At 38.1% G+C, this 15,551-nt stretch overlaps 1 protein-coding gene across 1 annotated transcript in view; it reads right to left on the bottom strand.

Annotated features, from left to right (window-relative positions):
* Positions 1–15,551, bottom strand: part of ZBTB41 (zinc finger and BTB domain containing 41) — a 49,523-nt gene that overhangs the window by 23,966 nt on the left and 10,006 nt on the right. The window contains exons 3-6 of the mRNA XM_060294534.1: positions 15,231–15,438; positions 14,432–14,501; positions 3,491–3,638; positions 1,274–1,403 (exon numbers count right to left, since the gene is read on the bottom strand). Coding sequence (XP_060150517.1) covers positions 1,274–1,403; positions 3,491–3,638; positions 14,432–14,501; positions 15,231–15,438 — 556 coding nt within the window. The remainder of the gene's footprint in view (positions 1–1,273; positions 1,404–3,490; positions 3,639–14,431; positions 14,502–15,230; positions 15,439–15,551) is intronic.

Genomic DNA, 15,551 nt, shown 5'->3' with positions numbered 1-15,551 from the left:
CAGGCTTCTCCTTGTCCCCAGTGTTCTGAAACAGCATAGTGCTGCACCTTGGAGTAGGTTTATTTTCACCTAATGTCCTAAGCATTTAATGGGTCATTTCTGTCTGGCAACTCATGTCTTTCAGTTCTGGGAAATCATCTTGAACTATTTCAGTGATGATTTTATTCCCTTCCATCTTCTCTGTTCTTTCCTTCTGGACCTCTTGCCTGGTTTCCAAATGTTCTAATCTTTACTTTTCAGTTTTGTATTTTTTTGCTCTACTTTTTTGGAGATCCCTTAACTTTGTCCTGCAATCCATCTGTTAAGGTCTTTACTTTGTGGATCATGCTTTGAATTTCTGGGAGTTCTGATTTGTCACGTCAGTGACTCATTTGTATAACATCCTGTTCTTGTTTAAGGGATTCTATATCTTCAACTGAGGATATTAGTAATTGTTTACTTCTTTTTTTGCAAGTTTTCTTCTTCCTGCATAATGTTTCCTTCAAGTTTTTGTTTCGTTTTCTGTTGGAATAAATCTCCCATGTTAAAGGTTCTCCTTCTGTGTCTTGTAATTCTTCACTGTTTGCTCATGATTAAGTGTGATAGGCTAAACACAGATGGGAGGATCAGGGAGCATGGGTAGGCCTTGATGACTCTGTGTTTCACTGTAGGTGGTCTGGGTGTATTATTTACCAGGGAATATATTTGTCCTTTGGTTGCTCATGTTTTCAGGGAATTGTTTTCTAATCTACTGTCTGAAGGGTAAAATCTAAAAGCCAAGATGTCCAGCAGCAACGGCCTGTGTGGGTGACGGAAGAGAAGCCAATGATCTAACTTAACTTCTAGAGCAGTTCTGACTCTAGTGCTCCTTACTCTGCCTGTCCTTCACCCTAGTTCCAGAGGCATCTGAGACTGCCAGTTCCCATACCTTTCGTGGCTTCTGGGATGTAAGCTAGGTTCTCAATTTCTCCATTGCCACTTTGGGATCTGTCTTCCTCAGATCTGCTAAGTCAGTTACCACTGATACATCTGCTTTCTAGCTTCCAAACCTGTGTTGCTCTTGTCATTTTTCTGTCTCACTGTCTTTGTAGCTTATGTCTTTAAAATAAATAAATGAATGAATAAACAACCTTCTACAACATATTACATAATTTCTTTTACCCTTAAATTTCAAATTAAAGCATAATTCAAGTATCTTGTGTCTTGTGTTACCCTAATCCTTATAAAATACATTCATTAATTACTTCTACATAACAGTACCAGGATGTTTCTGGGTATTTAGATAACTCCTCACCTTTCTCGTACTGATTTCCCACAGATAAAGCAAGTCCATTTTCTCTTTCCACCATGGGTACACTCTATATGGCGTTTCAAATTTCCAGTGTCATTAAACTGGCGACCGCATATATCACATGGAAAAGGACCTAAAAAGGAAAAAAATAGTGTGCATCTAAACCTTAAGAATAGATACTAAGTTAAATTTAATACGTATGTTATAAATTCATGCCTACCATTACTAATGCATATATCATAACACAATTATTATTTTTTACACAATTATTATTATTTTTTTACACAATTATTTATTTATAGTTTTCTCTTCCCTTCTAGAGTGTTTATTTTATTCCCAGCAGACAGGATACAATCATCTCTATATTCCCAAAGCTGAGTATGGCACCAGGCATCTAATATAACAAAAGCTGAATAAACTAATGAGTTTATTATAAACTGAAACAGCCAGTTCCTAGTTTGAAATCAGACCGGGTCAAACTAAAAAATGTTACATACCGAATTTCTGGGGAAAGGAGGTAATGAGAAGCCTTAAAGAACCAACAGAACACTAAGAGAGCTCATGGTTTGGAAAGGCACTGCTGCTCCTTAGAGCCAAAAGATCTTAGTGACACTGCCTCTACCGAAAAGACTGTGGCACATTTCTGTTTAGTCGTACAAAATTAAATACACATTTCTTACAGTAATATTGACCTTAGCTGGATTCAAAATTTCACCATGATTTTACCAAATCACTGGAGAGAAGACAGACTTCTACTGAAGGGCAAACTGAAAAGATGACAAAGGATGTGTGAAAAAGAAGTATAACTCAGCTTGCTTCACCCCCCCCACCCCGATATCTGTGGATTCAACCAACTCCAGATAGAAAATATTTGAAAAAAATTCCAGAAAGTTCCAAAAAGCAAAACTTGAATTTGCCAGGCACTGGCAACCATTTACATAGCATTTATATTGTATTTACAACTATTGAAATAGTATTTACATTGTATTAGGTATTATAAGTAATCTAAAGATGATTTAAAGTATACAGGAGGATGTGCACAGGTCATATGCAAATGCTACACCATTTTATACAAGGGACTGGGGCATCCTTGGATTTGGGTATCTGGAGAGGTCCTGGAACCAACCTCCATGGATACTGAGGGGCAACTGTATTCCTCATTGTGCAATACAGCCTTGAAAATATCTGAAGATGGCTGTCCTGTCTCCCTTTCCCAAACAAAATATTTCAAGGTCCTTCAAAAGTTTTTCAGATGACATGATTTTAAAGCCCTATGTTGCCATAATTACCCACCTCTAGAATATATGTCAGTATCCATTTTGAATGTGTTATCCATAAATGAATGCAATATTCCAGATCAATTTAAAATCAGCCAGATGATTACCTTCCTAATTCTGAACATTTTTATTAATGTAGTTTAAAACTACAGTTGTTTTTGTCAGTCATATGACGTTACTGGTTCAGACTGTGCCTCTGCTATTAATAAGCCCATCTGAAAAGTGAGGCATTTGGATTCTGTACTATTTTAAAGCTCTGCAACTCCTAATGATTAAAAAAAGTCAGATCATTCCCATGTGTACAACTTTGTATTTATTCTTAATTAATTTTAACTTTTTTTTTAAAGCAGAGAGTTTTTTTTTTACTTCTTTATTTTCTGCTGTATCAACTACCCCTGCCAGCTTTATGTCATGTAGCATATTGATAAAGCATGAAATATATTATTTTTATCCAAGTTGTCAATAAAAACATTGAATAGGATAGGGAAAAGGCTACTTGAAAGATAATAATTCATTATTGGGAGTAACTGTCATAAATGTACCTAACTGTACTACCATCTGGAACACAAGTCTCCACCTTGGCCATAAGCATGAGGGAGAGAATTCATCAAATACAATATTGAATTTCAAATATACTAAGTTTACTACACTCTCTGAAAAATGAGTTTTTTCCAAGACAAAAATGCCTACCCCCAGGCACTCACAAACCTATCCAACAATCAACAATAAATAAATGCAGTTATGACCATGAACACATCTGCCACCAGAAAACAAAACAAAACAAACCCCATATTTACTCATCTCCAAGAACAGCAGCAAATCCAGTACCCCTCCCCACATACATGACCTCCTTCTCCTAGTGATTCAACAGCAGCGGCCTCCTCCAGCACGACGTGACCACCAACAGTTGCTATGCTGCTCCTAGGAAAATTAATCTACTTACCCAGATGGAACTTCTCTTGATGCTTTAACCGTGCAAATCGTGATTTAAAATGTTCTTCACAATAGGTACACTTAAAAGGTTTATCTTGAGAATGGAGAATCATATGTTCCTCCAAGTGTGGTCTTCGAGTAAAAGATTTCTTACAAATCTAAAAGAAAATGCACATAAAATGTAAGGGAACCTGAATTTAAAATAAAAATACAAAGCTCATGATGAGAAATAAACACATATATTCAAGTAGCTAAAGAGAAATTTCTCCTAAAAGAAAAAACTTACCAGAAGTATAATCAACTATTGTGCAGAAAAAATACCTTGGAGGAATTACAGTAAGAATTTATTTTAAATTAGTACTAAAGTTAGCTAAATTTCAACACCTTACATTTCTAATAGGCTAATTCCTAAGATCATACAGTAATCACACTATCTTAATCCTGGTCAACATTTCTAAATCCATTAAATTTATATTTTAAATCGAGGGCTTCCAGGAAGATGGCGGAGGAGTACGATGCGGAGATTGCCCTCCTCCCCATAGATACACCAGAAATACATCTACACGTGGGGCAACTCCGGCAGAGCACCTACTGAACGCTGGCAGAACACCTCAGACCTCTCTAAAGGCAAGAAACCCCTCACGTACCTGGGTAGGGCAAAAGAAAAAAGAATAAACAGAGACAAAAGGATAGAGACAGGACCTGCACCAGTGGGAGGGAGCTGTGAAGGAGGAAAGGTTTCCACACACTAGAAGCCCCATCGCGCGCGGAGACTGCAGGTGGCGGAGGGTGCAGCTTCGAAGCCGCGGAGGAGAGCACAGCAACAGGGGTGCGGGGGGCAAAGCGGGAAGATTCCCGCACAGTGGATCAGGGCCGACTGGCACTCACCAGCCCTAGAGGCTTGTCTGCTCGCCCGCTGGGGCGGGCGGGGCTGCAAGCTGAGGCTCGGGCTTTGGTCGGAGCGCCGGGAGAGGACTGGGGTTGGCGGTATGAGCACAGTCTGCAGGGGGTTGGTGCACCACGGCTGGCCGGGAGGGAGTCCGGGGAAGAGTCTGGACCTGCGGAAGAGGCAAGAGACTTCTTCTTGCCTCTTTGTTTCCTGGTGTGCGAGGAGAGGGGATTAAGAACGCTGATTAAATGAGCTCCAGAGACGGGCGCGAGCCGCGGCTGACAGCGCGGACCCCAGAGACGGGCATGAGACGCTAAGGCTGCTGCTGCCGCCACCAAGAAGCCTGTGTGCGAGCACAGGTCACTCTCCACACCCCCCTTCCGGGGAGTCTGTGCAGCCCACCACTGCCAGGGTCCCGTGATCCAGGGACAACTTCCCCGGGAAAACGCACGGAGCGCCTCAGGCTGGTGCATCGTCATGCCGGCCTCTGCCGCCACAGGCCCGCCCCGCACTCCGTACCCCTCCCTCCCCCCCGCCTGAGTGAGCCAAAGCCCCCGAATCAGCGGCTCCTTTAAGCCCGTCCTGTCTGAGCGGAAAAACAGACGCCCTCCAGCGACCTACACGCAGAGGCGGGGCCAAATCCAAAGCTGAGCCCCGGGAGCTGTGCGAACAAAGAAGAGAAAGGGAAATCTCTCCCAGCAGCCTCAGAAGCAGCGGATTAAAGCTCCACAATCAACTTGATGTACCCTGCATGTGTGGAATACGTGAATAGACAGCAAATCATCCCAAATTGAGGAGATGGACTTTGAGAGCAAGATTTATGGTTTTTTCTCCTCTTCCTCTTTTTGTGTGTATGTATATGCTTCTGTGTGCGATTTTGTCTGTATAGCTTTGCTTCCACCATTTGTCCGAGGGTTCTATCCGTCCGTTTTTTAAAAAAATTTTTTTCTTAATAATTACTTTTCATTTTAATAACTTTATTTAATTTTACTTTATCTTCGTTCTTTCCTTCCTTCCTTCCCTCCTTTAGACAATGAATCATCCCAAATTGAGGAGGTGGACTTTGAGAGCAAGATTTATGATTTTTTCCCCTTTTCCTCTTTTTGTGAGTGTGTATGTGTATGCTTCTGTGTGAGATTTTGTCTGTGTAGCTTTGCTTCCACTTGTCCGAGGGTTCCATCTGTCCTTTTTTTTTTTCTTTTTTTCCTTAATAATTACTTTTCATTTTAATAACTTTATTTTATTTTACTTTATCTTCGTTCTTTGCTTTGCTTCCACCATTTGTCTGAGGGTTCTATCCATCCGTTTGTTTCTCTTAATAATTATTTTTTTATTTTAATAACTTTATTATATTTTATCTTATTTTATTTTACTTTATCTTCTTTCTTTTTTCCTTCCTTCCTTCCTCTCTCCCTCCCTCCCTCCCTCCATCCCTTCTTTCTTTCTTTCTACTTCTACTAATTCTTTCTTTCTACTTTTTCTCCCTTTTATTCTGAGCCGTGTGGATGAAAGGCTCTTGGTGCTGCAGCCAGGAGTCAGTGCTGTGCCTCTGAGGTGGGAGAGCCAACTTCAGGACACTGGTCCACTAGAGACCTCCCAGCTCCACATGATATCAAACAGCGAAAATCTCCCAGAGATCTCCATCTCAACACCAGTACCCAGCTTCACTCAACGACCAGAAAGCTACAGTGCTGGACATCCTGTGCCAAACAACTAGCAAGACAGGAACACAACCCCATCCAGGAGCAGAGAGGCTGCCTAAAATCATAATAAGTCCACAGACACCCCAAAACACACCACCATATGTGGACCTGCCCACCAGAAAGACAAGATCCAGCCTCATCCACCTGAACACAGGCACTAGTCCCCTGCACCAGGAAGCCTACAGAACCCACTGAACCAATCTTAGCCACTGGGGACAGATACCAAAAACAACGGGAACTACGAACCTGCAGCCTGCAAAAAGGAGACCCCAAACACAGTAAGATAAGCAAAATGAGAAGATAGAAACACAGCAGATGAAGGAGCAAGATAAAAACCCACCAGACCTAATGAATGAAGAGGAAATAGGCAGTCTACCTGAAATAGAATCCAGAATAATGATAGTAAAGATGATCCAAAATCTTGGAAATAGAATAGACAAAATGCAAGAAACATTTAACAAAGACCTAGAAGAACTAAAGATGAAAGAAACAATGATTATCAACACAATAAATAAAATGAAAAATACTCTAGATGGGCTCAATAGCAGAATAACTGAGGCAGAGGAACGGATAAGTGACCTGGAAGATAAAACAGTGGAAATAACTACTGCAGAGCAGAATAAAGAAAAAAGAATCAAAAGAACTGAGGACAGTCTCAGAGACCTCTGGGACAACATTAAACACACCAACATTCAAATTATAGGGGTTCCAGAAGAAGAAGAGAAAAAGAAAGGGACTAAGAAAATATTTGAAGAGATTATAGTTGAAAACTTCCCTAATATGGGAAAGGAAATAGTTAATCAAGTTCTGAAAGCACAGAGAGTCCCATACAGGATAAATCCAAGGAGAAATACGCCAAGACACATATTAGTCAAACTGTCAAAAATTAAATACAAGAAAACATATTAAAAGCAGCAAGGGAAAAACAACAAATAACAGAGAAGGGAATCCCCATAAGGTTAACAGCTGATCTTTCAGCAGAAACTCTGCAAGCCAGAAGGGACTGGCAGGACATATTTAAAGTGATGAATGAGAAAAACCTGCAACCAAGATTACTCTACCCAGCAAGGATCTCATTCAGATTTGACGGAGAAATTAAAACCTTCACAGACAAGCAAAAGCTGAGAGAGTTCAGCACCACCAAACCAGCTCTAAAACAACTGCTAAAGGAACTTCTCTAGGCAAGAAAGACAAGAGAAGGAAAAGACCTACAATAACGAACCAAAACAATTAAGAAAATGGGAATAGGAACATACATATCGATAATTACCTTAAATGTAAATGGACTAAATGCTCCCACCAAAAGACACAGATTGGCTGAATGGATACAAAAACAAGACCCATGTATTTGCTGTCTACAAGAGACCCACTTCAGACCTAGAGACACATACAGACTGAAAGTAAGGGGATAGAAAAAGATATTTCATGCAAATGGAAACCAAAAGAAAGCTGAAGTAGCAATTCTCATATCAGACAAAATAGACTTTAAAATAAAGACTATTAGAAGAGACAAAGAAGGACACTACATAATGACCAAGGGGTTGATCCAAGAAGAAGATATAACAATTGTAAATATTTATGCACCCAACATAGAAGCACCTCAATACATAAGGCAAATACTAAGAGCCATAAAAGGGGAAATCGACAGTAACACATTAATAGTAGGGAACTTTAAAACCCCACTTTCACCAATGGACAGATCATCCAAAATGAAAATAAATAAGGAAACACAAGCTTTAAATGATACATTAAACAAGATGGACTTAATTGATATTTATAGGACATTCCATCCAAAAACAACAGAATACACATTTTTCTCAAGTGCTCATGGAACATTCTCCAGGATAGATCACATCTTGGGTCACAAATCAAGCCTTGGTAAATTTAAGAATATTGAAATTGTACCAAGTATCTTTTCCGACCACAACGCTATGGGACTAGATAGCAATTACAGGAAAAGATCTGTAAAAAATACAAACACACAGAGGCTAAACAATACACTATGTAATAACGAAGTGATCACTGAAGAAATCAAAGAGGAAATAAAAAAATACCTAGAAACAGATGACAATGGAGACACAACGACCCAAAATCTATGGGATGCAGCAAAAGCAGTTCTATGACGGAAGTTTATAGCAATACAATCCTACCTTAAGAAACAGTAAACATCTCGAATAAACAACCTAACCTTGCACCTAAAGCAATTAGAGAAAGAAGAACAAAAAAAACCCAAAGTTAGCAGAAGGAAAGAAATCATAAAGATCAGATCAGAAATAAATGAAAAAGAAATGAAGGAAACGATAGCAAAGATCAATAAAACGAAAAGCTGGTTCTTTGAGAAGATAAACAAAATTGATAAACCATTAGCCAGACTCATCAAGAAAAAAAGGGAGAAGAGTCAAATCAATAGAATTAAATGAAAAAGGAGAAGTAACAACTGATACTGCAGAAATGCAAGAGATCATGAGAGATTACTACAAGCAACTCTATGTGAATAAAATGGACAACCTGGAAGAAATGGACAAATTCTTAGAAATGCACAACCTGCCAAGACTGAATCAGGAAGAAATAGAAAATATGAACAGATCAATCACAAGCACTGAAATTGAAACTGTGATTAAAAATCTTCCAACAAACAAAAGCCCAGGACCAGATGGCTTCACAGGCGAATTCTGTCAAACATTTAGAGAAGAGCTAACACCTATCCTTCTCAAACTCTTCCAAAATATAGTAGAGGGAGGAACACTCCAAAACTCATTCTACGAGGCCACCATCACCCTGATACCAAAACCAGACAAGGATGTCACAAAGAAAGAAAACTACAGGCCAATATCACTGATGAACATAGATGCAAAAATCCTCAACAAAATACTAGCAAACAGAATCCAACAGCACATTAAAAGAATCATACACCATGATCAAGTGGGGTTTATTCCAGGAATGCAAGGATCCTTCAATATATGCAAATCAATCAACATGATACACCATATTAACAAATTGAAGGAGAAAAACCATATGGTCATCTCAATAGATGCAGAGAAAGCTTTCGACAAAATTCAACACCCATTTATGATAAAAACCCTGCAGAAAGTAGGCATAGAGGGAACTTTCCTCAACATAATAAAGGCCATATATGACAAACTCACAGCCAACATTGTCCTCAATGGTGAAAAACTGAAAGCATTTCCACTAAGATCAGGAACAAGACAAGGTTGCCCTCTCACCACTCTTATTCAACATAGTTTTGGAAATTTTAGCCACAGCAATCAGAGAAGAAAAGGAAATAAAAGGAATCCAAATCAGAAAAGAAGAAGTAAAGCTGTCACTGTTTGCAGATGACATGATAGTACACATACAGAATCAAAAAGATGCTACCAGAAAACTACTAGAGCTAATCAATGAATTTGGTAAAGTAGCAGGATAAAAAATTAATGCACAGAAATCTCTGACATTCCTATACACTAATGATGAAAAAATCTGAAAGTGAAATCAAGAAAACACTCCCGTTTACCACTGCAATAAAAAGAATAAAATATCTAGGAATAAACCTACCTAAGGAGACAAAAGACCTGTATGCAGAAAATTATAAGACACTGATGAAAGAAATTAAAGATGATAAAAATAGATGGGGAGACATACCATGTTCTTGGATTGAAAGAATCAACATTGTCAAAATGACTCTACTACCCAAAGCAATCTACAGATTCAATGCAATCCCTATCAAACTACCACTGGTATTTTTCACAGAATTAGAACAAAAAATTTCCCAATTTGTATGGAAACACAAAAGACCCTGAATAGCCAAAGCAATCTTGAGAACGAAAAACGGAGCTGGAGGAATCAGGCTTCCTGACTTCAGACTATACTACAAAGCTACAATAATCAAGACAGTATGGTACTGGCACAAAAACAGAAAGATAGATCAATGGAACAGGATAGAAAGCCCGGAGATAAACTCACGCACATATGGTCACCTTATCTTTGATAAAGGAGGCAGGAATGTACAGTGGAGAAAGGACAGCCTCTTCAATAAGTGGTGCTGGGAAAACTGGGCAGGTACATGTAAAAGTATGAGATTAGATCACTCCCTAACACCATACACAAAAATAAACTCAAAATGGATTAAAGACCTAAATGTAAGGCCAGAAACTATCAAACTCTTAGAGGAAAACATAGGCAGGACACTCTATGACATAAATCACAGCAAGATCCTTTTTGACCCACCTCCTAGAGAAATGGAAATAAAAACAAAAATAAACAAATGGGACCTAATGAAACTTAAAAGCTTTTGCACAGCAAAGGAGACCATAAAGAAGACAAAAAGACAACCCTCAGAATGGGAGAAAATATTTGCAAATGAAGCAACTGACAAAGGATTAATCTCCAAAATTTACAAGCAGCTCATGCAGCTTAATAACAAAAAAAAACAAACAACCCAATCCAGAAGTGGGCAGAAGACCTAAATAGACATTTCTCCAAAGAAGATATACAGACTGCCAACAAACACATGAAAGAATGCTCAACATCACTAAGAATTAGAGAAATGCAAATCAAAACTACAATGAGATATCATCTCACACCAGTCAGAATGGCCATCATCAAGAAATCCAGAAACAATAAATGCTGTAGAGGATGTGGAAAAAAGGGAACCCTCTTGCACTGTTGGTGGGAATGTAAACTGATACAGCCACTGTGGAGAACAGTATGGAGGTTCCTTAAAAAACTACAAATAGAACTACTATATGACCCAGCAATCCCACTGCTGGGCATATACACTGAGAAAACCATAATTCAAAAAGTGTCATGTACCAAAATGTTCATTGCAGCTCTATTTACAACAGCCCGGAGATGGAAACAACCTAAGTGTCCATCATTGGATGAATGGATAAAGAAGATGTGGCGCATATATACAATGGACTATTACTCAGCCATAAAAAGAAACGAAATTGAGCTATTTGTAATGAGGTGGATAGACCTAGAGTCTGTCATACAGAGTGAAGTAAGTCAGAAAGAGAGAGACAAATACCGTATGCTAACACATATATATGGAATTTAAGAAAAAAAAAACTGTCATGAAGAACCTAGGGGTAAGACAGGAATAAAGACTGTGTCCTACTAGACCTACTAGAGAATGGACTTCAGGATATGGGGAGGGGGAAGGGTAAGGTGTGACAAAGTGAGAGAGTGGCATGGACATATATACACTACCAAACGTAAGGTAGATAGCTAGTGGGAAGCAGCCGCATAGCACGGGGATATCAGCTCGGTGCTTTGTGGCCGCCTGGAGGGGTGGGAGGGAGGGAGACACAAGAGGGAAGAGATATGGGAACATATGTATATGTATAACTGATTCACTTTGTTATAAAGCAGAAACTAACACACCATTGTAAAGCAATTATACTCCAATAAAGATGTTAAAAAAATTTATATTTTAAATCAATGATATGAATAAAAGTTTTATCATGCTTGCCATATATTTGATTAGGAATAGGAGTAAGAAACTTCAGAAAAATTACTTTAAAAAGTTTATCTCTTGAGGTGGTCAGAAAGAATAGACACAACATTTTAAATAAATTTGGCAGACATCAGATTTAGAAAAGGGGAAGAGGAACTGCTGTACCAATATAGCATGTCCTAAACACCAAGCATAACCACCACCACAATACAGCATGTACTATACACCAGGTATAACAACACAGCATCTACTGTATGCCACGTATGTAACAACATAGCATGTACTATACACCAGGTATAACAACACAGCATGTACTATACACCATGTATAACACAGCGTGTACTATATACCAGGTATAACACAGCGTGTACTATACACCAGGTATAACAACATAGCATGTATTATACTCCAGGTACAACAACAGCACAGCATGTACTATATAACAGGCACAATGCTAAGTAATTCATGGATTATTTTACTTAATTCTCACAATAAACCTAAGAGGTAGATATAATTGTTATCATTTTGCAGCTGAGGATGATGAAACTTAGTAAGGAGAAGAAACCATCTTATAAAGATCCAAATAATTAATAATTAACTTCAATTCCTAGAAGCTGAAATCAGAGAAATGGTGAGAATCTTGTCATGTATTGGGTTGGCCAAAAGGTTCGTTTGGTTTTTTGCGTCAGATGGCTCTAGTAGCACTTAGTTGTCTTTAACTTCATTCAAAATAATTTTGTTAACCGCAAAAAACAAAACAAAACAAAAAATTTTGTTAGATTGTATTGTGACAGCTGTCATATCAGTGTGCATTTTTTTAAAAAAGTATCAAAGTTGGTGAATTTTTGTGTGGCCATTTTAATATTGAAGATGGAAGAAAAAAGCAACATTTTCGGCATATTACGCTTTATTATTTCAAGAAAGGTAAAAACACAGCTGAAACGCAAAGATTTGTGCAGTGTATGGAGAAGGTGTTGTGACTGATCAAACGTGTCAAAAGTAGTTTGTGAAGTTTCGTGCTGGAGATTTCTCGCTGGACGATGCTGCACGTTGGGGTAGACCAGTTGAAGTTGATAGCGATCAAATCGAGACATTCACTAGAACAATCAATGTTATACCACGTGGCAGATAGCCGACATACTCAAAATATCCAAATCAAAGGCTGAAAATCATTTGCACCAGCTTGGTTACGCTAATTGCTTTGATGTTTGGGTTCCACATAAGTTAAGCAAAAAAAACCTTCGACCCTATTTCCGCATGCGATTCTCTACTTAAACATAACAAAAACGTTCTGTTTTTAAAACAAGTTGTAGTGGGTGATGAATAGTGGATACTGTACAATAATGCGGTACAGAAGAGATCATGGGGCAAGTGAAATGAACCACCACCAACCACACCAAAGGCCAGTCTTCATACAAAGAAGGTGATGTTGTGTATATGGTGGGTTTAGAAGGGAGTCCTCTATTATGAGCTCCTTCTGGAAAACCAAACAATTCCAAGTAGTGCTCCCAATTAGACCAACTAAAAGCAGCACTTGATGAAAAGTGTCCAGAATTAGTCAACAGAAAACACATAATCTTCCATCAGGATACCACAAGACCGCCTGTTTCTTTGGTGACCAGGCAAAAAACTGTTAGAGCTTGGCTGCGAAGTTCTGATTCATCTGCCGTATTCACCAGACATTGCACCTTCGGATTTCCATTTATTTTGGTCTTTACAAAACTCTTCTAATTGAAAAAATTTCAATTCCCTGGAAGACTGTAAAAGGCACCTGGTACAGTTCTTTGCTTAAAAAGATAAAAAGTTTTGGGAAGATGGAATTATGAAGTTGCCAGAAAAATGGCTGAAGGTAGTGGAACAAAACAATGGATACATTGTTCAATAAAGTTCTTGGTGAAAATGAAAAATGCGTCTTTTATTTTTATTTAAAAACTGAAGGAACTTTTTGGCCAACCCAATATATAAGTTGAAGCCTAGGAGTAAACAAAATGATATCTGATTACTCCTTTAAACAATATTTACCTAAATAATGAAAAAGTACTTTAGGAGTTGCAGTAGAATAAAAATACGTACAAATTCTTTGCTACTCCTATCATTGTAAAATGGAGATTAATTCCACTCCCCTTATATCTTCCTAGGCTGTAGTGCCTTGTGTGACCAACAGAACATGTTAGAAGTGGTGCTCTGAGACTTCCGAGGTGAGGCCATAAGAAGCCTGAGAGCATTTACCTCGGCTTCCTGGAACAAACACACACTCACTCCTGGAGCCCAGCTGCCATGCCAGAAGGCAGTTCAAGTAGCCCCAGGAAAAGCCAGCTGTCCTTGCTGAGCTTCTAGCTGTTGACCAACACCAGGTTTCCAGCCATGTGAGTGAGGCACTTTGGAAGCAGCCCCAAACCAGACCAGATCATACAGACCATCCATCAGCTGAAAACAACTGAGTGACTTCAGCTGACACCATGTAGAACAGAAGAATTGCCTAGCAAAATCCTGCCCCCATTTACATTACTGACCCCCAAAATGATGAGATACAATGAAATGGTAATTCAAGGCCACTAAGTTTTGAGGTGGTTTGATATATAGCAACAGACAACCAGAAATGGAAGGAAAATTCTAACATTTTATATTCTGTGCAACAGTAACATCACAGTTTCAGACAACTGTAAAAACATGGTATAGTGATTACAATAAAAATAAAAACTAGGATTTCTATTTTTCAGGTCCATCATTCAAAAACTAACTCATACCAGGCTTAATTCACAAAAATATTAGGATAACACTGTATAAAAGAGAGATTCTAGAAGTGATATAAGCTAAGTTTATATTACTTTAAAATTTAATTACTTTCCCAAAAGGTCACAATACATTTAATTTGGTTTTCTACAACAAATTAAAATCTCTTACATCACATTTCCAACTTTCACTCTTAGTCTTCTTAATGGAAGTAAATTCTTGTGCATTTTCAGGATGAAATCTATAAGAAAAAAATTAAAAGGCTGTCAGGAAAAGATTATATTAGTTAAGTCAATATTCTATCTAATATGTTGACAGTGATTACAAGAATCAGGCACTGATTCCTTTCTTAAAGAGACAGGCACATTTGAGTACTTCAAGAATACAGGTATCGCTATTATTTTAATATATGAATATGTGTGCTTAAAGTTATGCAGAAATAGTCAAAGTGAAGCATAATCATACTTTACATATATTCAGGAACCTATCTATTCACAGATAATCTTCAATGCCATTCACTTGACTTGTTTTAGTCTGTATTTCAGTAAATTTAATTTCTCAAAGTTAAATATGCAATACTATACTAAATATTCTTTCTCCCACAAATTTGCATACACTAAAGACAAAGTTGAGCATGCAGAATAAGTTTCCTACAGTTCTAAAATCATATAGGTTGAAAACATACTTGCCAAAACCCAAGACAGAAAACCCAGGATAACAAAAATTCTGTATCTTAAACTTCTATAGCATAGACTATAGTTTTTGTTTCAGTATCAAAAAACTTCATCTCAATAGCAATAGTAAAAAATATGAACTAACATTTGCTGTTCTTTTCTTAATAAATTTGTAGTCTAGAGAATGTAAGCAATGAAAAAATTGGAGACAAGCACCCCATAGATGTTTTTAGCTCACTACGTATTTAAATTAGAAGGCACACTAAAGTATATTACGGAAGCAAGATAATACTTGCCTCTTAACATGCTTGGCTAAAGTCTTCTTGCTTGCATGAAGTTTATTACAATAAGGGCACTTGTGCTCCTTCTTATGAAATTCTGTTTCATTACTGTGCTTCTTTCTGTGAACAGTTAGGTTAGACTTTGTCGAATAGCGCTGGTGACAAATATCACACTCAAAGGGCTTCTCACCTGTGTGAACACGTGTGTGGCTCTCATATTTTCCTATAAAAAGACAGAAATTAAAATTAAATTCAGTACATTTACTACATAGTGACTGAAATTTGACAGTGGAATAAAATCTCCTGATTAACAGTTTATTTAGAAGCCATGAATTG

This window comes from Globicephala melas, chromosome 1 (assembly GCF_963455315.2).
Source record: "Globicephala melas chromosome 1, mGloMel1.2, whole genome shotgun sequence".
NCBI classification, from domain to species: domain Eukaryota; kingdom Metazoa; phylum Chordata; class Mammalia; order Artiodactyla; family Delphinidae; genus Globicephala; species Globicephala melas.
The sequence above is the reverse complement of the archived record's forward strand: the minus strand, read 5'-3'. Positions and strand labels throughout refer to the sequence as shown.